Source organism: Ranitomeya variabilis, chromosome 1, assembly GCF_051348905.1.
Source record: "Ranitomeya variabilis isolate aRanVar5 chromosome 1, aRanVar5.hap1, whole genome shotgun sequence".
Classification (NCBI taxonomy): domain Eukaryota; kingdom Metazoa; phylum Chordata; class Amphibia; order Anura; family Dendrobatidae; genus Ranitomeya; species Ranitomeya variabilis.
In genome coordinates, this window is record NC_135232.1 from 747,549,780 (window position 1) to 747,577,779 (window position 28,000).

Here is a 28,000-nt window from a genome sequence, read left to right on the forward strand (position 1 = left end):
CCTCCTGAGCCTCGGCAATCTCAGCCTCAACCTCGGTAGTGAGAGCCGAAACCACAACACCCTTTTGGAGGATGGGTACTGGATCTTCCCGAGGTTCTCCCCCCGGAAAACACCTGGACAGAGCATCCGCCTTAGTGTTTTTAGACCCCGGTCTGTAAGTGACCACAAAATTGAACCGCGTGAAAAACAATGCCCAGCGAGCCTGCCTGGGGGACAGACGCTTGGCTGACTCCAAATACAGCAGATTCTTATGATCGGTAATAACAGTTACCTGATGGACCGACCCCTCCAAGAAGTGTCGCCATTCCTCAAAGGCCAACTTAATTGCCAACAACTCCCTGTTGCCATATCGTAGTTACGTTCGGCGGACGACAGTTTCTTGGAGAAATAGGCGCACGGACGTAAACCACTCAAAGATGAGCCTTGAGATAGTACCGCCCCCACACCAACCTCCGACGCATCGACTTCCACAACAAATGGTTTAGATACGTCTGGCTGCACAAGAATGGGGGCTGAAACAAAACTGTTCTTAAGAAATTCAAATGCGCGCACAGCAGCCTCAGGCCAAACAGAGAAATTGGTACCCTTTTTAGTCATGTCAGTTAGCGGTTTAGCAATGATGGAAAAATCCTTGATAAATTTCCTATAGTAGTTAGAAAACCCAAGGAACCGCTGAAGTGCTTTCAGGTTATCAGGACGTTCCCAATGCAGGACCGCCTGCACCTTAGCGGCGTCCATTTTAAAACCAGAAGCAGACACAATATAACCCAAGAAAGGCAACTCTTGAACAGAAAATACACATTTCTCAAGTTTAGCATACAGCTTATTCTCTCTGAGAAGCTGTAACACCTGCCTGACATGATCTAAGGCTACGTTCACATTTGCGTTGTGCGCCGCAGCGTCGGCGCCGCAGCGCACAACGCAAACAAAAACGCGGCAAAACGCACGCTAAAACGCTGCGTTTTGCGCCGCATGCGTCGTTTTTGCCCGCAAGTTGGACGCAAAAAAAATGCAACTTGAAGCGTTTCTTGCGTCCAACGCTTGCGGCCATGCGGCGCAAAACGCAGCACAACGCATGTCCATGCGCCCCCATGTTAAGTATAGGGGCGCATGACGCATGCGGCGCCGCTGCGGCGCCCGACGCTGCGGCGCTAACCGCAAATGTGAACGTAGCCTTAATGAGCCTCACGGTCGCAAGAATATATGAGAATGTCATCTAGGTACACGATAACGAATTTCCCCAAAACATGCGATAACACATCATTGATGAAATGTTGGAACACTACAGGTGCGTTAGTCAACCCAAACGGCATCACCAAATTTTCAAAATGACCCTCAGGGGTATTAAAAGCCGTCTTCCACTCATCACCTTGACGGACTCTTATGAGGTTGTACGCCCCCCTGAGGTCAAGCTTGGTGAACCACTTAGCACATGCCACCTGGTTGAACAAATCTGGTATCAGAGGCATAGGGTATGGATCATGAACCGTAATCTGGTTCAACTCCCTGAAATCCAAACACGGGCGTAATCCGCCATCTTTCTTCTTCACAAAGAAGAACCCTGCTGCCATCGGCGAGGATGACGGCCTGATGTGCCCTTTGCTCAAGCTTTCCGCAATGTAATCTTTTAACGCTTGTCTCTCCGGATCAGAGATGTTAAACATCCTTGCTTTAGGTAATTTGGCCCCTGGTTTAAACCTGATAGAACAGTCATAAGGACGATGTGGCGGCAACTCTGAACAACCCTTCTCAGAGAACACATCCACAAAATCCTGAAGTGACTCCGGAACGCTTGAAGTCACCGCAGCCACACATGTGGCCAGGCAATTCTCCTGGCAGAACTCGCTCCACCGAATTATGTCCTGAGTTTTCCAGTCAATTACCGGGTTGTGCATAGACAACCAAGGAAAACCCAAAACCACCTGAGCAGGAAGATTCCTGAGCACCTTACATGTAACCCGCTCAGAATGTAGAACTCCAATGTGGAGTTTCACCTCAGCCACAAATTCAGTAATCTCCCCCTGAGAGAGAGGAGCAGCATTGATGGTGACCACGCGGATAGGATGAGACAGTTTTTCAATCCTAAAACCTGCTGTGCGCGCAAACCCCTCATCAATGAGATTTGTGGCTGAACCACTATCCACAAAAACAGTAATTGGCAGCTCACTGCCAGCAACAAAAACCTTAGCAGGGAGCATGCACTGAGAAACCACCATGGAGGATATACATAAGCTCAGACTGGTCTCCTCCACACCCTCTGAGCTCAGAAGTTTTCCGCCGTTGCGTTTTTCTTAGGCAGCAGAGGACAGATATTAATAAAATGACCAGTTTTACCACAGTAAAAACAGGCTCCCTGCTTCCTGAGCTCAGGGGCTCGATGCTTGACATGTGACACCCCTGCGATTTGCATAGGCTCCGTGGGCTCACCTGCAGCAACCTCACGTGAACCTAAACCCTCTCCCATAGGCGGTGTCTCATGCTCACCCTGATGCAAACGGCGATCAATGCGGACAACCAGACTCATAGCGGAATCTAGAGAAGTAGGAGTCTCGTACATCAGAAGGGCTTTTTTAACCCTTCCAGAAATCCCATGTATAAACTGACTCCGCAATGCTGCATCATTCCATTGGGTATCGATCGCCCAGCAACGAAATTCAGAACAGTAATCCTCTGCAACTCGCTACCCCTGGCGAATAGAGCGTATCTTAGATTCTGCCAGAGCCATTCTGTCAGGTTCATCGTAGATTTTCCCAAGAGAAGAAAAAAAACTCTCCACAGAGACAAATGCCGCAGAATCAGATGGCAAAGAAAACGCCCATGCTTGGGGATCCCCACTTAACAATGACAACACCAGGCCCACACGCTGAGCCTCATTACCCGAAGATATCGGGCGCATACGGAAATATAGTTTGCAAGCTTCACGAAAAGAAACAAATTTACTGCGTTCCCCAGGCAACGGAAATTTAGGCTCAGTAACTCTTCCTGTCGCTCCAGCTTGCACATTGGACACTGCTAGTCCCTGTTGCTGCACTGCCCCCCTCAACTCAGTGACCTGTAGGGACAGCGCCTCCAACTTGCGGGTTATGGAAGTCATGGGATCCATGACAAAACAAAAAAAAAAAAAAAAGAAACCCTTTTTTTTTTTGTTCTTTGTTGTTGTGGGCTGATTATAATGTCAGGGGGAGACTTGGTGAGCGAGAGCTAATAACCCGGGCTCCTGCAATTTCCCTAAGACTAGGGAAATCCTGACTGACCCTCTACCTGAAGTTTACACTGATGGTGTGCATGTTCAGGCCTCGAACCTCACCCTAACTCCTGAGCTCAGCCCTAGGCTGAAACCTCCACCCACCACCCAGTGAAGAGGTAATACTTAAATACCCACAGTTAGCACAGACAAGGATAAAGGAAAATATACACCATGCCGCAGACACTCAGGAATACACTATAAATGTGCAGGGCAAAATAAACACAAATATAGGAAGGAGTAAATAAGACGAAGGAATATACACCACCAGCAACGAATCTCCAACCATCAACTCTCCACTCCAGACCGAGATAACAACGCAAGACAGAAGCTATAATCGGCGACGCCCAATGATCAGGAGAACTATTTAAAGGCCATGGAAATGGCCCAGCTTCCAATCCGAGGATCAGGTAAATTAACCCCGGAACAGCTAGACAAAATCTAGCAGACGCCAATGAGTAAATAGTGGTCAAAAGCGGAATTACCGCTGTCTGTCGGACGACCTGGTCTGAACAGCGTCCGACATGACACGCTGGCACTGAAGAAACAGCAAGTGCAGGATCTGCTGGTGCCGAAGGAGAGTGGGGCGCCCTGCCGCTTACCACCTGTACAGGACTGAGCTGCAGTACCAAGTGCAGCCACATCCATATGTAGGCGCTGTTCCTGTGCAAATCATACAGGGGGACCCTCCTTTTGTGCTGTGGCGAGTAGCTGTGGTCCCTCCCTGCAAATAGAGCATCAGTATGTAAAGGGATCCTGTCAGGGCCGGACTGGCCATCTGGCAAATGCCAGAAGGGCCTGTCTGATCATGGGCTGCCTTGTCTGCTACGCTATTAACAGAATCTGTGTTCTCAAGACATCCATATTGTTAAGAGTTGTGATGGAGCACAAAGTCGCTGACTCTGTAACACCCCAGCAGCCACGGGTATCATTAGAAATATTGGTCTTGTAGTAAATCTTGCTTTCCTCCATCCAGGGTAATATTAGTAATCTATCCCATCTGGTGCTTGGGGATGGGGACAACATGGGCCTGTGTGATTTCAAATGCCAGGACTGAATTTCAGCCCCAGTCCGTACCTGGATCCTGTCATAAGACTCCTGCTGCCGAAACCACGAACGCTGGCTTTGGAGTGTTAGAGAAAACATATTTTGGTAGGACTCGCAAGTAATGAGGACCCTTGACGTGGGTTGCGAGCTTATCTTGGCCAAAATATTAACCAATACCTCATTTAATGTATTTATCATATGCATTAATTTTTTGCATTTTTCATCATATTGTTTTTTTGCAGGATGTGGCCAGGCCTCTTTTTTTTGTCTTGGTCTATTGGGGCGTCAGTCCCTGTGTGCTGCATACTGTAGAGCTTGGCAGCGCGCCGGTTAATACAAGGGCATCATTAATAGGCTGCAAACCAGACCCTGTGCATCACACTTACCTGTGTGACTGGCGTCTTATGTATCCTGTATCAATGTGCATTTTTTCTGCTAGGCAGCCAACCCCTCCAATGTCTGGCTAGTGTGGGGGTGGCTGTTTTTATCAGTAGTTTGCCCCTGTGCTGCCCCTTGCCTGTATCAGTGGAGGCCTGCTGCATCCTGCTAGATGTGCATTTGTCCTCAGACAGGGTTTTGGGAAGGCTGTATCTTAGTGTATGTGTCCACGTTCAGGAAACGCTGCGTTTTTGACGCAGCGCTGAGCCGCAGTGTCAAAAACGCAGCGTCCAGATGTTACAGCATAGTGGAGGGGATTTAATGAAATCCCATCTCCACTGTGCATTAAAAAACGCATGCATTTTTCCCGCAAAAACGCACATGCGGTGCGTTTTTTCAGAACGCAGCATGTTGCTACAATGAGCAAAACACGCAGGAACACCGCAGGTGACCTGCCAGTGACCTCAGGTGCATTTTTGGTCAGGATTTTACCTGCATAAAACCCTGACCAAAGCCTGAAGCAAACCTGACCGTGGACACATACCCTGAGGCTGCTTTCGCACATCAGTTTTTTGCCAACAGTCACAATCCGGCAAATTTTGAAAAAACAGATCCAGCAAAAGTTGCCGCTGGATCTGTTTTTTTCTCATAGACTTCTATTAGAGACGGATTGCCTCATGTGTCATCCATTTTTCGCCGGATCCGTCGAAAATTGTTTGTCCGGCGGCTGGAGACAATGGACATAATACTGTTTTTTGTGTTCGGCCAAAAAACGGACAGCAACAGATCCTTTGCCGACCGTCGTTTACTAGAATGGAAGCCTATGGCAACAGATTTTTTTTGGGCATGCGCAGTTTGCGCTGCCCTTCGACTCCCATCACACGATAGGAACTTACAGCGCAGGCGCCGGGGACGTTAATGAAGGAAGTGGAGGCGGCCCCTGGAGCGCGGAGTATTGAGGGATGGCTGGGAGGCGTTTGTGTTCAGGGGGAAAAGACGTGCCCCCCAGGCAGACTACAGGTATGAGGGACAAATTATAAAAACAAATATTGCAGCGTTAAAAGGGACCCCAACTAAAAGAGCCACTTTGACAGAATGCAGCATTAGTACTGCAAAAGGTGGCTCTTTTAGTTAAAAACGTCTGGAGGGGGGGGGGGGACAGGTTCCCTTTAAACTGAGCATGCTCTGATTTTTTTTAGGATACAATTAACAGGATCAGCTAGTCAGATCCGGCGAAAAAACGGATCAGTCACATCAGTTTTTTACAATCTGCAACGGATCAGTTTTTTTCAAAATTTGCCGGATTGTGACTGACGGTAAAAAACTGATGTGTGAAATAGCCTTATGGTATGCGTTTTTTTGAGTTTTTAGCTGTTGATGTAAAACGAAGCTGGAAATTTGCATTAAAAAACACAGCAAAAAAAATGCAACGTGTGAACACAGCCTAACAGCCAGCGTCAAGGGTTCGGGCAGCATGAGTCTTATGAGAAGTTCCCTTTAAGTCCTGGAAAACAGGACCCCGGACCTGATAATACTCGGCGTTACCAACCCGCACGCGACATTTGCTAGCAGGGCCAGAACAACAATACATGGCGGTAGGCAGCATTGTACGGTCACACTGCGTAACTGTAAGGAACATACACGAGGGGTGGCCAAACACTGATACCATGCACTCAGCGTATGATGCCGGCAGCTCTTCTATGAGGTTCTGCAGCAGGTCTGGTTTTGTATAGGATGCCGACAGCTCTGCTGTGAGGTTCTGCAGCAGCTGTGATTTTGTACGTGATGCCTGCAGCTCTGCTGTGAAATTCTGTAGCAGCTGTGGTTTTCTATGAGATGCCGGAAGCTCTGCCGTGAGGTTCTGCAGCAGCTGTGATTTTTGTATGAGATGCCAGCAGCTCTGCTGTGAGGTTCTGCAGCAGCTGTGACTTTGTACTGAATGCCTGCAGCTCTACTGTGAGATTCTGCAGCAGCTGTGGTTTTCTATGAGATGCCAGCAGCTCTGCTGTGAGGTTCTGCAGCAGCTGTGACTTTGTATTGAATGCCGGCAGCTCTGCTGTGAGGTTCTGCAGTAGCTGTGACTTTGTACTGAATGCCGGCAGCTCTGCTGTGAGGTTCTGCAGCAGCTGTGGTCTTCTATAAGATGCCGGCAACTCTGCTGCGAGGTTCTGCAGCAGCTGTGATTTTTGTATCAGATGCTGGCAGCTCTGCTGTAAGGTTCTGCAGCAGCAGAGGTTTTGTATGGGATGCCGGCAACTCTGCTGTGAGTTTATGCAGCAGCTGTGATTTTGTACTGAATGTCGGCAGCTCTGCTATGAAGTTCTGCAGCAGCTGTGATTTTCTACTGAATGCAAGCAGCCCTGCTGTGAGGTTCTGCAGCAGCTGTGATTTTGTATGAGATGCCGGCAGCTCTGCTGTGAGTTTCTGCAGCAGCTGTAGTTTTATATGAGATGCCAGCAACTCTGCTGCGAGGTTCTGCAGCAGCTGTGATTTTTGTATGAGATGCTGGCAGCTCTGCTGTGAGGTTCTGCAGCAGCAGAGGTTTTGTATGGGATTCTGGCAGCTCTGCTGTGAGGTTCTGCAGCAGCTGTGATTTTGTACTGAATGCCGGCAGCTCTATGAAGTTCTGCAGCAGCTGTGATTTTCTACTGAATGCAAGCAGCCCTGCTGTGAGGTTCTGCAACGGCTGTGATTTTGTATGAGATGCCGGCAGCTCTGCTGTGAGTTTCTGCAGCAGCTGTGGTTTTATATGAGATGCCAGCAACTCTGCTGTGAGGTTCTGCAGCAGCTGTGGTTTTGTACGGGATGCCGGCAACTCTGCTGTGAGGTTCTGCAGCAGCAGAGGTTTTGTACGGGATCGGCAACTCTGCTGTGAGGTTTTGCAGTAGATGTGATTTTGTGCGGGATGCCCGCAGCTGTGCTATGAAGTTCTGCAGCAGCTGTGGTTTTGTATGGGATGCCGGCATCTCTGCTGTGAGGTTCTGCAGCAGCTGTTGCTACCCATACAGCAGAGCGGCCTCCGTCCTCAGTTTCTGGACTAGTTCCCTCACTCTCCTGCCATCAATGATTGACTGTAGCCTCCATCGTGCTGGGAGCGCTCCCCACCCCCTCCCGCAGCCATGGATGGAGGGTGGGCAGGAGCCAGCTGTCCTCTGGACCCTCACCAGCTCCCCTCTCCCCGCCCTGCAGCCTCCTCCCTCCGCCCTCACAGCCGCTTGGGGTCGGATGTGGAAGGTCCCGGGTCAGAATTCCTGCAGTCAGTAGTGGGGCGCGGTGCTGCGTACTGTCCCTCCGCTGCCACCGATCACCATGAGGACCCGGCTGCTCCCTTTGCTGCTGCACTGGCACTGCCTGCTGACGATCACCGCTGCTATCTCTCGGCAGGAGCTCTTCCCATATGGAGGACACCGGGGGGATCTGCTGATGCCGGAGGGGGACGACGAGACATCCGAGGTGCTGCAGCTGCAACAGCCCATTCTCTTCTATGAGGCTGAGCTGAGAGAGCTTTATGTAAGTGCAACTGTATGGGGGTCTACAGAGCCATGTATTACTGTATACAGCACTGTATGGGGGTCTACAGAGCCATGTATTACTGTATACAGCACTGTATGGCCGTATACAGAGCCATGTAATACTGTATACAGCACGGTATGGGGGTCTATAGCCATGTAATACTGTATACAGCACTGTATGGGGGTCTATAGCCATGTAATACTGTATACAGCACTGTATGGGGGTCTATAGCCATGTAATACTGTATACAGCACTGTATGGGGTCTATAGCCATGTAATACTGTATACAGCACGGTATGGGGGTCTATAGCCATGTAATACTGTATACAGCACTGTATGGGGTCTATAGCCATGTATTACTGTATACAGCACTGTATGGGGTCTATAGCCATGTAATACTGTATACAGCACTGTATGGGGGTCTATAGCCATGTATTACTGTATACAGCACTGTATGGGGTCTATAGCCATGTATTACTGTATACAGCACTGTATGGGGGTCTATAGCCATGTAATACTGTATACAGCACGGTATGGGGGTCTATAGCCATGTAATACTGTATACAGCACGGTATGGGGGTCTATAGCCATGTAATACTGTATACAGCACTGTATGGGGGTCTATAGCCATGTAATACTGTATACAGCACGGTATGGGGGTCTATAGCCATGTAATACTGTATACAGCACTGTATTGGGGTCTATAGCCATGTAATACTGTATACAGCACTGTATGGGGGTCTATAGCCATGTATTACTGTATACAGCACGGTATGGGAGTCTATAGCCATGTATTACTGTATACAGCACGGTATGGGGGTCTATAGCCATGTATTACTGTATACAGCACGGTATGGGGGTCTATAGCCATGTAGTACTGTATACAGCACTGTATGGGGGTCTATAGCCATGTATTACTGTATGCAGCACTGTATGGGGGTCTATAGCCATGTATTACTGTATACAGCACTGTATGGGGGTCTATAGCCATGTAGTACTGTATACAGCACTGTATGGGGGTCTATAGCCATGTATTACTGTATGCAGCACTGTATGGGGGTCTATAGCCATGTATTACTGTATACAGCACGGTATGGGGGTCTATAGCCATGTAGTACTGTATACAGCACTGTATGGGGTTTACTGTGTAGCACAGGAGGATAAATTCATCTGGTGTAGAGCCTTGTATAACTGTATAGATATCTGCTCATTGGTATAGATTCCCGTATACCATGTAGAGGATTGTTGGAGGGTATACAGAGTCATGTAGAACTATCGGTCATCTATACCTTTATACAATTTTAAATCCTAAAAGAACTCACAGAGTCATTGTCCAAAACGTTATAAAAAAAATATAACAAAGTTTATTAAAGTATGAATACCAAAAATCAATCACATATAGTAATCAACAGCAACAACAAACAAGGCACATAGAAGGCTCGTGTGTGAAGGACACAGAAAACGCTGGTTAAATCACAGTATGGGCAAGCTAGCAAAAGTCAGATCCCTCCATTTCAAAAACCTATCTTGCAAATCGTATATTCAAAAAAGTGCACAGTGCTCTATTTAAAGATTAAATAGTGGAGGTAGGAATAGGTTAAAATGAATACTCCTTTCCAAAAATCTGAGACCTTGGGGAGAAAATAGTCTTAAAGAATACCCTGTTTACCCATATTTGCATGCTAACGTGTGTCTCAGTGCAGCCCCGACGCGCGTTTCGCTTGGGCTTCTTCGGGGGGCTGTAACAGTAATCAAGTAATATGTATTAGTGGTTTTTGTTCTCACCTTTATACAATATGCCTGGATATTTCACTAATATATAAAAGACCCAGCTGTATATGGGTCTACAAATGATGTGGATGTAGCATATATACATTTATACTAAGAACATACATACATATACTATACTATACTATATATATATATACTAAGAACGTACATATATAAGCACTGCATCACATCATACAGTGGAGAAAAATAGTATTTAGTCAGCCACCAATTGTGCAAGTTCTCCCACTTAAAAAGATGAGAGAGGCCTGTAATTGACATCACAGGTAGACCACAACTATGAGAGTCAAAATGAGAAAACAAATCCAGAAAATCACCTTGTCTGATTTGGCAAGATTTATTTTGCAAATTATGGTGGAAAATAAGTATTTGGTCATTAACAAAAGTTCTCAATATTTTGTTATATATCCTTTGTTGGCAATGACAGAGGCCAAACGTTTTCTGTAAGTCTTCACAAGGTTGGCATACACTGTTGGCGGTATGTTGGCTCATTCCTCCATGCAGATCTCCCCTAGAGCAGTGTTGTTTTGGGCCTGGATACTGAACGCCTGTGCTAGCATTTCTTCTGTGGTGTTGCCATCAATGTTTCAAGAGTGGGAGAAGAGGGTTGCATTGACAATCCAACACAATGGGCAACACTTCGAACACATTTTCTAAGTGGTCATAAACTTGTAAATAACTCATGAAAGAATAAAGTTACGTTAAAACCAAGCACATCATTGTTTTTCTTGTGAAATTCTCAATAAGTTTGATGTGTCACATGACCCTCTTCCCATTGGAAAAAATAAAGTTGGATCCAAAGTGGCCGACTTCAAAATGGCCGCCATGGTCACCACCCATCTTGAAAAGTTTTCCCCCTCCCATATACTAATGTGCCACAAACAGGAAGTTGATATCACCAACCATTCCCATTTTATTTAGGTGTATCCATATAAATGGCCCACCCTGTACTTTGGTTTCATCAGACCATATGACTTTCTCCCAATACTCTTCTGGATAATCCAAATGCTCTCTATCAAACTTCAAAGGGGCCCGGACATGTACTGGCTTAAGCAGGGGGACACATCTGGCACTGCAGGATCTGAGTTCCTGGTGGCGTAGTGTGTTACTGATGGTAGCCTTGATGGTAACCTTTGTTATGGTGGTCTCAGCTCTATGCAGGTCAGTCACTAGGTCCCCCCGCGTGATTCTGGGATTTTCGCTCACCATTCTTGTGATCATTTTGACCCCACGGGGTGAGATTTTGCGTGGAGCCCCAGATCGAGGGAGATTATCAGTGGTCTTGAATGTCTTCCATTTTCTAATTATTGCTCCCACTGTTGATTTCTTCACTCCAAGCTGGTTGGCTATTGCAGATTCAGTCTTCCCAGCCTGGTGCAGGGCTACAATTTTGTTTCTGGTGTCCTTTGACAGCTCTTTGGTCTTCACCATAGTGGAGTTTGGAGTCAGACTGTTTGAGGGTGTGCACAGGTGTCTTTTTATACTGATAACAAGTTTAAACAGGTGCCATTACTACAGGTAATGAGTGGAGGAAAGAGGAGCATCTTAAGGGCTCATTTTCACATGTGAGAAACACGTCCGTGTCTCGCAAGTGGAAACCAAGCTCTGGTGCCGGCACTTGGGAGCGGAGCGTGCGGCCGCATAGGAACACATGGAGCTGCACGCTCCGCTCTGGAGTGCCGGCGCCACAGCTTGGTTTCCACATGCGAGACACGGACGTGTTTCTCGCATGTGGAAATGAGCCCTAAGAAAGAAGTTACAGGTCTGTGAGAGCCAGAAATCTTGCATGTTTTTAGGTGACCAAATACTTATTTTCCACCATAATTTGCAAAATAAATCTTGCCAAATCAGACAAGGTGATTTTCTGGATTTGTTTTCTCATTTTGACTCTCATAGTTGTGGTCTACCTATGATGTCAATTACAGGCCTCTCTCATCTCTAAGTGGGAGAACTTGCCCAATTGGTGGCTGGCTAAATACTATTCTTCCCCCACTGTATGTGATAAGTGGAGAGAACCGAGAGGACAGCAGTGAATGAATGTATGAGCAGTGCATGACTCCTGTGTATCACTCACCGTAGATGATGAGGCATAGACATTGTAGGGTTACAGATCGCTGCCGGAGTGTCTACAATCCTGGGCATGGCGCTAGAATTTGATTCAGGTGTATGAACAGACAGAAATGATTTGTCTTCACCTCTGTATAAATATTTAAATACATGCTCTAGTTTATAAAGTATCTGCTGCTCAGTGTAGCAATAAATATTACACATTTAGGTCTGGTCCTACATGCAGTACATGTCAGTGTGTATAATGCACAGCACGCCATAGTATTAATGGACACAATGCCGTACACGACACTATGAATGAACGTGTAATACTCAGACCTACGATCTCCTTTTCCCTCCCACTGTGTGACTCTATGGAAGTGCGGCCGCTAAGTGAATACATGAAATCCTTCATGCTGTGACTGCTCCAGAACTGAATAGCTGCTTTTACTTTTATCAGCCTCTATGCTCTTTCTGTTGTGACGCCTCCATAAGTCACCTCTGTACCAGCAGAGCGGTGACATTACATTGACAGTGACATTCGCCTTGGTGCCTCCATATCATTAATGATGATCCAAAATTGTAATGTCTTTGATATCAGATTGGAAGATACATTGTGCCAAATCATGGAGATCAGTTAACAGTGTCTCAGGTTTTCCTCGCGGCATTAATGTGCTGCCCTCGTATCAGTGGCACCTATTGTCCTCCATTTTCTGGGATAACATGGAGTGCTCCTAGGCTACACTGCTAGCAGACATCCATGTTGTGTGCCTGGGCCTCATTTTACTGTATGTGTCGCCAAGAAATATCACGACTACAGTGTCTGTACTGTTTAGCCTGTGAGACGTTTCCTTCCTCTTTTTTTTCCTGATTCCAAGAAGTATCACTCCAGGGAGATGTGTTGTGTGCTCCTCTTGTGTACTAAAGTTGTAAGACATGAAGTTTCTCCTTCTGTTACAATGTCTGAATCTAAGGGTACCGTCACACAGTGCAATTTTGATCGCTACGACGGTACGATTCGTGACGTTCTAGCAATATCGTTACGATATCGCAGTGTCTGACACGCAGCAGCGATCAGGGATCCTGCTGAGAATCGTACGTCGTAGCAGATCGTGTGGAACTTTCTTTCGTCGCTTGATCACCCGCTGACATCGCTGGATCGTTGTGTGTGACAGCGATCCAGCGATGCTTTCACTGGTAACCAGGGTAAACATCGGGTAACTAAGCGCAGGGCCGCGCTTAGTAACCCGATGTTTACCGTGGTTACCAGCGTAAAAGTAAAAAAAACCAAACCGTACATGCTCACCATCTGATGTCCGTCCGGTCCCTTGCCGTCCGCTTCCCGCTCTGACTGTCTGCCGGCCGGAAAGTGAGAGCAGATCACAGCGGTGACGTCACCGCTGCACTCTGCTCTCACTGTACGGCCGGATCTGTCAGAGCAGGAAGCGGACGGCAAGGGACCGGACGGACATCAGATGGTGAGCATGTACGGTTTTTTTTTTTTTACTTTTACGCTGGTAACCACGGTAAACATCGGGTTACTAAGCGCGGCCCTGCGCTTAGTTACCCGATGTTTACCCTGGTTACCCGGGGACTTCGGCATCGCTCCAGCGCCGTGATTGCAACGTGTGACCGCAGTCTACGACGCTGGAGCGATAATCATACGATCGCTGCGACGTCACGAATCGTGCCGTCGTAGCGATCAAAATTGCACTGTGTGACGGTACCCTTAGGGGAGAATTGGTGGCCTCTGACGCCTAGGACAATGCAGATGTAGACATAGTCTTAAGAGTCAGCACAGCATTGCCTAAAGGTACCGTCACACTCAGCAACTTTACAACGAGAACGACAACAATCTGTGACGTTGCAGCGTCCTGGATAGCGATCTCGTTGTGTTTGACACGCAGCAGCGATCTGGATCCCGCTGTGCCATCGCTGGTTGGAGCTAGAAGTCCAGAACTTTATTTCGTCGCTAGGTCGGCGAGTATCGTCATGTTTGACATCAAAAGCAACGACGCCAGCAATGCCAGACATGGAGCTATCAACCAGCGAGAACGAGAAGTGAGTCGCTGTTACGTCACAGGATCGCTCCTGCATCGTTCTGGAGTTGCTGTGTTTGACGTCTCTACAGCGACCTAAACAGCGACGCTCCAGCGATCTAGTTTAGGTCGGCTCGTTGTCTATATCGCCGCAGCGTCGCTGAGTGTGACGGTACCTTTAGGATCAGCGTGACATTAGCAGGGGTCCCCTGGGGTACCAGATTGGTAGCACGCTGATTTTTGTTGTTTGTGTCTGATGGATGGCATACATTGGTATTTTATCTTCCCTATCAGTGACACACTTAATTTGTCCTGGGGTCTAAGGGGTATCGTTTCTCCTTATGGAGCGTGACATACCATCTCTGGCTTTTCAAGGTAAGGAGGCTTATTTGCCGTACAATGCTCCTCTGGGAATTTAAATATGCAAATTGCCTCTTCTGAGAAAAAGAGGACTTAACTCTATAGCGCCACCTGTTGTAAGTAGCGATCCTACAAGTCACAATCAACCCTTTAACGAGTCGTGCAATATGACTTAGGATAAAAGCCAAATCAGTATCTCAATTCGCAGACACGGTGTTTCGGGCTGTTGGCCCTCGTCAGTGCGAAGCATGAGAACTGATTTGGCTAGGTGAGAGGCTCTGGACTGGGGTCTAAGGGGTATCGTTTCTCCTTATGGAGAGTGACATACCATCTCTGGCTTGTCAAGGTAAGGAGGCTTATTTGCCGTACAATGCTCCTCTGGGAATTTAAATATGCAAATTGCCTCTTCTGAGAAAAAGAGGACTTAACTCTATAGCGCCACCTGTTGTAAGTAGCGATCCTACAAGTCACAATCACAACAGGTGGCGCTATAGAGTTAAGTCCTCTTAATTTGTCCTGGAACTCAAAACTTTCGTGACACTTGGGGTCCCAGTGCAATGAGAAATTCTGACAGTGGCCAGAGAATCCCAGGCTTGTGGCACATTTGTTGCTCCTCGTTAGTGTCATGCAAGCAATGGCACAGTTAGGCTGGGGTCACACATGCGTGTTTTACGTACGTAAGAGCGCAAAAACTACGTACGTAAAACTCGCATTACATACGGCACAATGCTTCTCAATGGGGCTGCTCCTATTAGCCGTATATTACGGTTCAGTATTATACGGCGTTCTACGGCCGTACAAAATCGCAGCATGCTGCGTTTGTCAGCGTATTGCGCAAATAATACGCCAATGAAAGTCTATGGGGGCGAGAAAAATACGGATTCCACACGGACCAGCAGTGTGACTTGCGAGAAATACGCAGTGGTGTTAGTGAAAAGTCGGTAATTCAATTGCCGGCTTTTCATTTCTCCTTCACAAACCCGACAGGATATGAGACATGGTTTACATACAGTAAACCATCTCATATCCCCTTTTTTTTGCATATTCCACACTACTAATGTTAGTAGTGTGTATGTGCAAAATTTCAGCGCTGTAGCTGCTGAAATAAAGGGTTAAATGGCGGAAAAAATTGGCGTGGGCTCCCGCGCAATTTTCTCCGCCAGAATGGTAAAGCCAGTGACTGAGGGCAGATATTAATAGCCAGGAGAGGGTCCATGGTTATTGGCCCCCCCGTGGCTAAAAACATCTGCCCCCAGCCACCCCAGAAAAGGCACATCTGGAAGATGCGCCTATTCTGGCACTTGGCCACTCTCTTCCCACTCCCTGTAGCGGTGGGCTATGGGGTAATGAAGGGTTAATGCCACCTTGCTATTGGAAGGTGACATTAAGCCAGATTAATAATGGAGAGGCGTCAATTATGACACCTATCCATTATTAATCCAATTGTATGAAAGGGTTAAAAAACACACACACACATGATTTAAAAGTAGTTTAATGAAATAAACACAGCGGTTGTTGTAATAATTTATTGTTCTCGCAATCCATCAGGAACACCCTCGCTTGGAAAAATAATAAACGCACAAGATACATACCTTCTGGTGAACCGTCTCGTCCCACGAAGTAATCCATCTGAAGGGGTTAACTAATATTACAGGCAGGAGCCCTGCTAATGCAGCTGTGTGCTCCGTGCCTGTAATTCCCCGGCGAATGAATGAAATGTAGGTCATTGACCTACATTTCCTTCAGTCGCGGTGATGCGCCCCCTGGTGGATGTCCTCATATGACCTGGAGCGTGGGAAAAAGTTCCCAGGCTGCAGTTCATGAGAACATCCACCAGAGGGCGCCTCACCGCGACTCAATGTAAGTACAGATCACTGCTTTCCTTTCAGCACCCGGGGATTACAGGCACGAGCGAGTGGTTTATCGCAGCTCTGCCTGTAATATTAGTTAACCCCTTCAGATGGATTACTTCGTGGGACGTGATCTGACATCAGAAGGTATGTATCTTGTGTGTTTATTATTTTGCCAAGCGAGGGCCTGGAAATGGATTGCGAGAACAATAAATTATTACAACAACCGCTGTGTTTATTTCATTAAAATCCTTTTTAATCATGTGTGTGTGTTTTTTAACACTTTCCAACAATTGGATTAATAATGGATAGGTGTCATAATTGACGCCTCTCCATTATTAATCTGGCTTAATGTCACCTTACAATAGCAAGGTGGCATTAACCCTTCATTACCCCATATCCCACCGCTACAGGGAGTGGGAAGAGAGTGGCCAAGTGCCAGAATAGGCGCATCTTCCAGATGTGCCTTTTCTGGGGTGGCTGGGGGCAGATGTTTTTAGCCACGGGGGGGCCAATAACCATGGACCCTCTCCTGGCTATTAATATCTGCCCTCAGTCACTGGCTTTACCGCTCTGGCGGAGAAAATTGCGCGGGAGCCCACGCCAATTTTTTCCGCCATTTAACCCTTTATTTCAGCAGCTACAGCGCTGAAATTTTGCACATACACACTACTAACATTAGTAGTGTGGAATATGCAAAAAAAAAGGGGATATGAGATGGTTTACTGTATGAAAACCATGTCTCATATCCTGTCGGGTTTGTGCAGGAGAAATGAAAAGCCGGCAATTGAATTACCGGCTGTTCACAGATATCGCGCTGAATGAAATCTAAATACAGAATATATATATGTGTCTCAATGACATATATATATATATATATATATATATATATATATACTGTATATATGTTTTCCCTAACATTTGAGCACATAAATCCATTAGATGTCGGTTTTGCAAGCCTGCGCGAAAATCTCGCAGTACGGATGCCTTACGGATTACATACGGAGGATGCCATGCGCAAAATACGCTGACACACCCTGACTACGGATCACTATTTTGGGAACATTTCTCCGTATTACGGCCGTAGTACGGACGTATAATACGTGGCGTATTGTCTTACGCCATGTGTGACTCCAGCCTAATACAGTCAGTTTTGGGTTCCCGGGTGCACACTCGACACTTTAGGTCTCAGTGCAATACAAAATGCTGAAATTTGTGGGCTAAGGATATGTGCACACATTGCAGATTTGCCTGCGGATTTTTCTGCACTAAATCCGCAGCTCTTGGCAGAAAACGCAGACTTCTTTGCGCGGTTTTTGATGCGTTTTTGTATGCGTTTTTGAAAGCTAAATAAAGATGTACTATTGAACAAAAAAAAAAAGATTTGTGATATCATGTCTTGTCCAACCTCCTCTTTTACATTTGTCCAACCCACACTCCATTACACACAGATACATAGATAGATAGATATATAGATAGAATGAGATAGATAATTGTAGATAGGTATATGGAAAGTTAGGCTACTTTCACACATCAGGTTTTTGCCGTCAGGCATAATCTGGGGAGTTTTGAAAAAAACTGATGCGGTTTTTTTTTTCGCCGGATCCGTTTTTTTCTCAAAGAGTTGTATTAGCGCCGGATTGCACCTGATGGCCACACGTTTCATCCCTTTTTTGCTGGAACCGTCAAAAGAAACTGTTTCCGGCGGACGGGGAAAACGTACAGAGGAAAGTTTTTTCTGTCTGGCGAAAAACGTATGAAGCCGAGATGTGAAATGATGAATCCGGCCTCCTAATCCAGTTTTTCATGCATTTTTCCATTCAAATCATGTACATTTTCCGTTCTCTCTCTCTCTAAAAAAAACCCGGATCAGTTGCATCAGTTTTTCACTATTTGCAACGGATCCGTTTTTTCAAAAATTCGCTCGATCCTGCCTGACGGAAACAAACTGATGTGTGAAAGTAACCTAACTATCCATATATCTATCTACATCTATCCATCAGGCAGGATCCGGCGAATTTTTGAAAAAACGGATCCGTTGCAAATAGTGAAAAACTGATGCAACTGATCCGGTTTTTTTGAGAGAGAGAGAGAAGGGAAAATGTGCATGATTTCAATGGAAAAATGCATGAAAAACTGGATTCAGAGGCCGGATTCATCATTTCACATCTCAGTTTCATACGTTTTTCGCCGGCTCCATCGCTGGGCGTTTTTTCGCCAGACAGAAAAACTGTTCTTCTGTACGTTTTCTCCGTCTGCTGGAAACAGCTTTTCTGACGGATCCGGCAAAAAATGGATGAAACGTGTGGCCATCAGGCGCAATCCGGCGCTTATATAACTCTATGAGAAAAAAACAGATCCGGCGGAAAAAACCCACGGATCCGTTTTTTAAAAACTCACCGGCTTGTGCCTGACGGCAAAAACCTGATGTGCGAAAGTAGCCAGATAGATATATGGATAGATATATCTATGTACCTACAGATTATCTATCTATAAATATATCTATAGATAGATATAGCCATAGTTATCCATCTATAGATATATAGATTTATCTATGGATATATCTATAGATTTATCCATAGATATATATATAATAGCAAGGCCTATGTTTCTTACTGAACTTTAATAAAAAAAAAAAAACGGAAAAAAATGGCGTGGGCTCCTACGCAGTTCTGTGCACCAGAGGGGGAAAGCCGACGGCCGGGGGCCAATATTTGTAGCTTGGGAAGGGGGTAATACCCATGGCACCTACCAGGCTATGAATATCAGCCCGCAGCTGTCTGCATAGCCTTTACTGGCTATTAAAATAAAAAATATAGGGGGACCCCCAAAAAAATGACGTGGGGTCCCCCTATATTTTATAGCCAGAAAGGCTACGCTGATATTCATAGCCTAGAGAGGGGCCATGGATATTGGCCCCCCTGGCTACAAATACCAGCTCCCTGCCGTCCCAGAAATGGCGCATCTGTGAGATGCGCCAATTCCGGCACTTAGCCCCTCTCTTCCCACTCCCGAGTAGCTGTGGGATATGGGGTAATAAGGGGTTAATGTCACCTTGCTATTGTAAGGTGATATTAAGCCGGGTTAATAATGGAGAGGCGTCAATAAGACGCCTATCCATTATTAATCCTAGAGTAGTGAAAGAGTTAAAAAAAATTAAAGACACAGCCAGAAAAAGTATTTTAATATTCTTAATTTAACCATACTTACCATACTCGATCGCCTGCAAAAAATTAAAAATAATTAACCATATACTACCTGTCCGCCGTAGTCCAATTAATAACGAGTGTCCCACGACGATCTCCCCTATAGAACAGTGACATCGGGTGATGTCACTGCTCTTTAGGACCTCCAGTGACACACTGACAGGAGACAGTGGCTCCTGCAGTGTATCACTGAGGTTACCTTAGTTCAGGGTCTCACTTTATGGCATTGCTGCGTGGGAACTTTCTCACACAGCAGTGCCACAAGTGAGACTAGGAACTTTTTTACAGTGGCGAAGGAGTACAGTGCGGAAGGATACCTTCCGTCATTGTATTCCTGGAGCCCCTGTAGAGCGGTCGCATCAGCTGATGCTGCTGCTCTCCACGGGAGATCGTCGTGGGACACTCGTTTTAATTGAATACTTGCAGATCAGGGAGTATATTGTTTGTTTATTATTTTAATATTTTTTACAGGTGACACTGGCTTCGGGGATCAAAGTGACAAGTGATGGTGAGTATGTACTGTATGTTATATGTACTGTATGTCTGTATGTAGTATGTATGTTGTATGTATGTTGTATGTAATATGTTGTATTTATGTAGTATGTTGTATGTATGTAGTATGTTGCATGTTGTATGTATGTAGTATGTTGCATGTATGTAGTATGTTGTACGTATGCAGTATGTTGTATGTAGTATGTATGCTGCATGTATGTTGTATGTTGCATGTATGTAGTATGTATGTAGTATGTTGTATGTAGTATGTATGTTGCACATATGTAGTATGTTGCATATGTGTAGTATGTTGCATGTATGTAGTATGTTGCATGTATGTAGTATGTTTCATGTTGTATGTTTGTAGTATGTTGTATGTATGTTGTATGTGTAGTATGCATATTGTATGTATGTAGTATGTTGTATGTATGTAGTATGCATGTTATATGTATGTATGTTTTATGTTTGTGTTTATTTTATACATTCAACACATTAGACGGATGATGGGACTACTACTGTCCCATCATTGGCTAATGTGTCAATCACTGTCACTGTAGCATGCATAGGCCAATGGGAATTGTAGTCCCATTGGACGATGCCTGCACACACACATGCACACACACACAGTGCCACACACACCCGGACAGCCCGCAGACCACCCGGACAGCCCGCAGACCCGGCACGGACAACCCGCAGACAACCCGGACAGCCCAAAGACCACCCGGATAGCCCGCAGACCCGGCACGGAGAGCTCACAGACCCCACCCGCACACACACACAGTCACCGCCCACACTCTTCCCCCCTCCCGAACTGCAGCGTTTCCTCCTCAGCTAAACCGCAGATCTTTTTTACATCTGCGGTTTTGCTGCGGAAGTGCCCGACTCAATGCAAGTCAATGGGTGCAGAAACGCTGCAGTTCGACACAAAGAATTGACATGCTGCGGAAAAAACAACGCTGCGTTTCCGCGCGTTTTTTTTCCGCAGCATGTGCACTGCAGAATTTGGTTTTCCATAGGTCTACATGGTACTGTAGACCGCATGGAAAACTGCTGCAGATCCGCAGCGTCAAAAACACCGTGGATCCGCGGTAAAAACCGCAACATGTGAGCATGGCCTAATACTTTATTTTCCTGTCCATTGGCACTCTAGAATTTTGGGGTCTATAGAGTGTTCAAAATAATAGCAGTGTGTTCAAAAACACAAAATCTTTATACTAGTTTTTATTTCCAACATTGGGAACATTATATACATTTCTCTTCATGTTTTGAATGAGAAAACAATGTGCAATGTTTAACTACTTTACAGAAAATAGCAAGAAATGGGCTGTTCTAATAATCAGCAGTGTCTGCATTTGTCTTGACTTTTTTATGAGAATTTATCATTCCTGTGAATCACTAACCTAATATTTAGTTGTTACCCACAGTTTTTTAGAAATGTCTCACATCTAATAATGTGTGTGCAAAACTGTAAAGCGCTGAGGAATATGTTAGCGCTATATAAAAAATAAAGTTTATTATTCTCTATGTTGCATAGAGTCAACCAACTTCTGTCCCCTGTCACTTGTTATTCCAGCCCAGGATGCTCGGACTACATCCCACAATTTTTTGACATTTATTCGCTTTGCCTCAGAAATTTTTATGTCACCCCCACAAGTGTCCTATCGGATTAAGGTGTGGGGATTAGGCTGGCTGCTCCATAACCTCAATTTTGTTGGCCTGGAATCAAGATTTTGCTCATTTACTGGTGTTTTTAGGGTCATTGTCTTGGTGAAACCCCCATTTCAAGGGCATATCCTCTTCAGTGTAACGCAATATGACCTCTTCAAGTATTTTACTATATGCAAACTGATCTGTGATCCCTGGTATGCGGTAAATAGGCCCGGGTTCCATAGTAAGAGAAACCTGCCAATATCATGATGCTTGCACCTCCATGCTTCACCGTCTTCAGAGGGTACTGTGGCTGCAGAGTTCAGTACATGTCTTTTTTTTTAACAGTGGGACTTTGCAGGGACTTCTTGGTAAGAGATTAGCGTCACACAGGCGTCTTCTAACTGTCCCAGTCCTCACAGCTAACCTGAGACTGTCTGTGATCATCCTGGAGCCGATCATTGGCTGAGCCTTTGCCATTCTGGCTATTCTTCCATCCATTCTAAAAGGTAGTCTTCTGTTTTCTTCCATATCTCTCTGGTTTGGCTTTCCATTATAAAGCATTGGAGATCATTTTAGCTGAACAGCCGATCATTGTCTGCACATCTTTATAAGTTTTACCCTCTCCAACCAACTTTTTAATCAAAGTCCGCTGTTCTTCTGAACACAATATCTCCAACTACTCATATTACTCAGGCTTTCCAGGAGAAATGCATGTACAACATGTACAACATGTCCTGGCTTCACCCTTAAATAAGGGCCACCAGGTTCACACCTGTTTCTTGGTTGATCTCACTAATTGAACCCCACACTGCTATTATTGTGAACACCACCCTGTCAATTACGGTAATTATTCTAATACACAGACTCAGAAACCTGAAGATCATGAATGCGGAGTCTGGTGATTTTCTTACAATCTACTGCACCGACTGGTAAATTGCTTGACATGTGGTAATATACAGACCACCACATCAAAACCCTGTCATGGGCAGTCCAAGCTCCAGGCCTGAACCCCATTGAAAACCTCTGGAATGTAATCAAGAGGATGATGGATAGTCACAAGCCATCAAACAAAGAAGAACTGCTTACATTTTTGCGCCAGAAGCAGTGTGAAAGACTGGTGAAAAGCATGCCAAGACGCATGAAAGCTGTGATTAAACATCATGGTTATTCCACAAAATATTGATTTCTGAACTCTTCCCGAGTTAAAACATTAGTATTGTTGTTTCTAAATGATTATGAACTTGTTTTCTTTGCATTATTTGAGGTCTGAAAGCACTGGGTTTTTTTTAGTTTTGACCATTTTTCTTTGTCAGAAAAAAATACAAAATTTATTGCTTGGAAATTCGGAGACATGTTGTCAGCAGTTCATAGGATAAAAGAACAATTTACATTTTACTCAAAAATATATCTATAAAGAGAAAAATCAGACAAACTGAACATGTTGCAGTGGTCTCTTAATTTTTGCCAGAGCTGTAAGTTATTCCAAAAACAGGGATTCATCTGGTTAGTCATATTTTACAATGGTGTCCAAAATGCTAGCAGTCAATGTATTGTGTTCCCAATTTAGTAACAAACCAAGTATATTAGTTCGGTGGGGCACACTGATACTTGAGGTCTCAATTCGGAATGGTGAATTTTAGGGTCTTAGTCCATTGGTTCTTGGGGTCCTTCACCAAAGACACACTATAACTTGGGGATCAATGGCAAATTGACATTTGATGCCCCTGTCTGATAGTACTCTGGGATTTTGGGCTCATTGACACAGCCCTTTTGGGGTTCATGTAGAGTGTCCACTGGGTAATTGGGGGTTTCAAACTGTTGCATGAGGTTGTGGAGTACTCGATAGCACTTTTATATGTAGACATGCCGAGCATTCCTTCCGTCAGCCAGTATTTCATTCAGGAGGGCAATGACATTAGCTGGGTGTTGGACAGTCCGAGCTTCTGCACACAATGAGAGTCTATGTAGTCATTCAATGACTTGCTGATTTAGCTCCAGTTTGGATGCATTACAGTCTTGAAATGGAATTTTTCATCCTGGAAGGAGGGTGCATTTCTCCATGAATGATGATGCTGGTTGTGTGTCTATCTCCTGACATCACAACGCCTCTCTCTCTCGTTTGTTGCCTTCTAATTTAATTTTTTTAAATTCCTAAATCCCCATTCCTAGAGAACCACGGGTGGCTGGGTGAACTGAGTCATGTCGTCCTCCAATGTGCAAGACATCTGTCCTAGTCGTAGTGATGACGATTATGGGGGTACATTTAAGCATAACATTTTTAACAACCTTTTTGTTTTGTTTTTTTAGGAAGACTGACCTCCTGGGTATTTTGAGGCTGATTTGCCACTGAGGTCTGGAGGACAAGCACTATTGTAGTATTAGGACTTCCACTGAGGAGGTCATTAATCTCCATCTCATTTTTGGTGAACTGTTCATAAGCTGACTTTTGGATCAAAGTCATCACTCAATGATTAGGCAGTTGATATGAGTTGCAGTGAATGTAAAAAAAAGTAGCACTGTAGTAATCCTGTACTGTGCCTTTATGGCTTGTAGGGGTTCCCACTCCAGCTGCCTTTACAGACGTCTTGTGTTGGCAACAAACAGTAGTACAATCTGTCCTTCCAAGGGCATAGTGCTCCAGCATAGCCCCTAGCTGGAACAATGTGTTACACATGTGTGATGTTATAGATTTCTTGTCCGGATTTCAGCTTTATTTGTAAACACTTCAAGGGAGGAAACAATTAAAATATGTAAAAAAGTAAAATTGGCTTTCACGCGACCAGAAAGAGGTTCAGAAAAGGGTCTACAAACTTCATTTCTGAACATCTGCATAGAAAATAGGTGGTCTCTTTATGACTCCCAAGAGTGGAGTACGTGATTACCTCATTCTGATGGGGCTCTGCAGAACCTCATTCTTGGGCTCAAAGAGGGTCTCTGCCTTCACACCCCCAGTGATTAACAGGTTAATACACATCTGCGTATGGACAGGTGACAGTTTACATACTTGTGATAGAAAGCAGGGCTGTGGAGTCGGTAAGCCAAATCTCCGACTCCTCAATTCCCATGACACCAACTCCACTACTCCGACTCCCTCATACGTGGCTCATGTTTAAGTTTAAGCGATACATTTACTGTAGTAAAATGGTAACATGAGGCTTTTAATATTTATTATGATACAATAATCGAGCCATTTAGGTAGAACATAAAATATATTTATTGGAATACAACTTTAGAACAAAAAAAACTTTGCATATTTACAATTTATTATACACTCTGCAGTAAGTGGGATAAAAACAGTTTTCAACAAAAACATACTGAATAGCATTTGTGCAGTCTATGAATTTGTTCTGAGAAATAGTATCGCCTCCATCAAATCCTCCTTCATAGATTACCTCAAATCTGACCTACCTATATACTTGTGTATAAGCTGAGATTCTCAGCACATTTTTTTTGTGCTGAAAACGCCCCCCTCGGCTTATACATGAGTCATGGTCCAGAAAGCCAGCGGGGGAGCGGGGAGCCGGCTGTAGCACAGTGACCGCTGCAGCCGCTGGCTTCAAGAAGACATCAATACTCACCCTCCATCGTTGCATCTCCGTCCCTGCATCTCTGACCCAGCGCCAGCAGCTCTTTCCTGTTCCTGTGCTCAGCGGTCAGGTGGTACCGCTCATTAAGGTAATGAATATAGACGCGACTCCACTCCCATAGGTGTGGAGTGCATATTCATGACCTTATTGAGCGGTACCACGTGACTGCTCAGCATGGGAAGAAGCTGCCGCGCCGGGACAACGGAGATGCAGGGACGTTCAGCGACAGCGCGAGGAGGGTGAGTAGGAGCCCAGCCATGCATACAAGGATGGTAGGGGGGAGCCATGCATACAAGGATGGGACAGGGGAGCCAGGCATACATGGATGGGATGGGGGGAGCCATGCATACAAGATGGGACTGGGGGAGCCATGCATACAATGATGGGACCGGGGAAGCCATGCATACAAGGATGGGGCCGGGGGAGCCATGCATACAAAGATGGGAGGAGGGGAGCCGAACCATGCATACAAGATGGGACAGGGAGAGCCATGCATGCAAGGATGGAACAGGTGGAGCCATGCATACAACAGGGGGAGCCACACAGAGCAGGACAGGATGGGGGAACCATGCATACTGGGATAGGGATGAGGGGACAATACATACCCGGCTTATATTCGAGTCAGTAAGCTTACCCGGTTTTCCGTGGTAAAATTAAGTGCCTCGGCTCATACTCGGGTTTGCTTATACTCGATTATATACGGTAATTTCTTTAAGTCTATAGAACAGCCTCTCTACACTAACTTGGGTTGGTGGCAAAGCAGTAACCACATGGCGACATCTCTAACAATTTCAGGGTATAAAGGAATTGCCTCGTGCACAGTCAGTTTTGATGAACGATTGAACTCTTCTACTTCTTTGAGAGCAAGTGAAACATTTTGCTGATATATGGTCAATCTGTTTTCTATGGGAGTGGAATATTTTTCCCTGCAGCAATGCTTTGCCTGCTCCATGTCATCCAAATACTTGTCAAAATCAAACTCCTCCTCTGATGAGGATGAAGGAACGGCAGAAGCAGCAGCACTGGCAGGACCCGAGTCCTCTTGGTCTTGTACCCTTCCTGTAGCCCACTCATCCTAACTGCTACCTCAATCAAAGATTCTTTTCCTTTAGTAAGCTGTTGATCATCCAGCAATATATGATGACTCAGGTCCACATAAACAGCTGCCAAAAGAATTTTATTTTCTAATAGCAGTGTCTCTCTCCATTTCATTGAAGCAGCAATGCCATCTGCGATTAAATCTCCTCTTTGGGACAGGCAAAACAACAAATTCTTCCACTCCTTTATAAAAATGCCAGCAGTTAAATCCTAAGCCTGTAATTTTTTAGTCACTGTAAATGGGTGATGAAGCAATTCCTTCAATTCAGCCACCTGTGTCCATTGACCTTCATGTAGTGTTATCTGAGGGTTGGCCATATCTACAAAAAAAGGATTTCAGCTCAAACAATCGCTCAATCATTAAATAGGTGCTGCCCCATCGAGTGGTTTGATCCATAATTGCACCTTATCCAGCACGTCTCTTCAAGATGGAATCAATTTTATGGGTTCTGGCAGCAATACCCAATTTCCTCACTTTGCTAATCAGAGTTCCAGCATGTCCCTCTTGCAGACTATGTCTTATTGCCAGCTGCAGCGTGTGCACAACACAGCGCATGTGATGAATAGGAAAGAGGTGTGAAGCAGCTTTAACAAGATCATCTAATTGTAAAGAATCATTTTGCTGTTCTTCTGTAGTAATATCTGTTTGTTCCTCCGTTATGGGAACAAGACTGTGGCCTTCCATCTCCAACATACTGAATGTGAAATGTTCTTCTAGCTGTTGTTCACCTTCATTATTCTCATTCATCAGTTTAATTGTACTTATCATATTTGAAGCATGATCAGTTACAATAGCAAGAACCTGTTCTTTTTCGAGTTCATAATCTTGCAGAACTTTTTCCACTAAGGTCTGGAGAAACTGGCTGCTGTGATGAGCTTTAGTATCTTTTACTGCCAGTGTCTTAGTAATAATTTTTTTGTTGTCACAAACATATCAATCGTTGATAGCAAAATAGTTCACTCTGTAACGTGTGCAGGCATCCATTTTAAGAAATACAAAGCATCTCTTGAGAGTCTTTTTAAGATCTTCCTTTTGGTTAAGGGCTTCTTCAATCACTAATTTTCTAATACTTTCTTTTTCCAGAGAAACACCAAGTTGCAAACCATTTCTCCATTAAGAGCTGTAAAAGCTGTTTGTGCAAATAATGATAATGGTACACAGTCCTTCACAACAAGCTTGATGAGCTGTCTTTTAAACACATTTGCTGTCATTGTTACAGTAACTTTTTCACTTACAAAAATATCTTGTAACTGACATTTGAGATTCTCTTTCCTCCTCCTTTGCCTGGTGGGAAGTGCTGGTCTCTGGTTTCATGGTGCTGCTGTGATCTTTTTCAGTCACAGCTTTGTAAACTTCTGGGTGGCAGCGATGTAAATGTCTTTTTAGATTGGAAGATCTTGAAGGAGCATTTTTACCACTGCCTGTGTATGCACTGATTTTGGCATCACAGCATTTGTTTTCATCTGGGCCACTTATACACTGACACACAAAATGTTTATTATCTTGAGTCACTATGAAAAGCTCAAATACAGCTGACTTCAAAAATAAAGTATATTGTAATTCTTGCAAGAATAGGGAATCATGCACTGTATAATTTGGGATAGAAATAAAACAATCTTGGCATAAATCAATAGGACAGATGATATGTATAAAGTTTGTAAAATGTGTTGTTAAATAGCTTTATTCTGAACTTTCAATGTC

The 28,000-nt window shown here is 45.0% G+C and overlaps 1 protein-coding gene across 1 annotated transcript in view; it reads left to right on the top strand.

Moving 5' to 3' along the window:
- Positions 1-7,772: 7,772 nt before the first annotated feature.
- Positions 7,773-28,000, top strand: part of NID2 (nidogen 2) — a 56,406-nt gene continuing 36,178 nt past the window's right edge. The window contains exon 1 of the mRNA XM_077270073.1: positions 7,773-8,179. Within this exon, the coding sequence (XP_077126188.1) occupies positions 7,979-8,179 (201 nt within the window). The 5' untranslated portion in view covers positions 7,773-7,978. The remainder of the gene's footprint in view (positions 8,180-28,000) is intronic.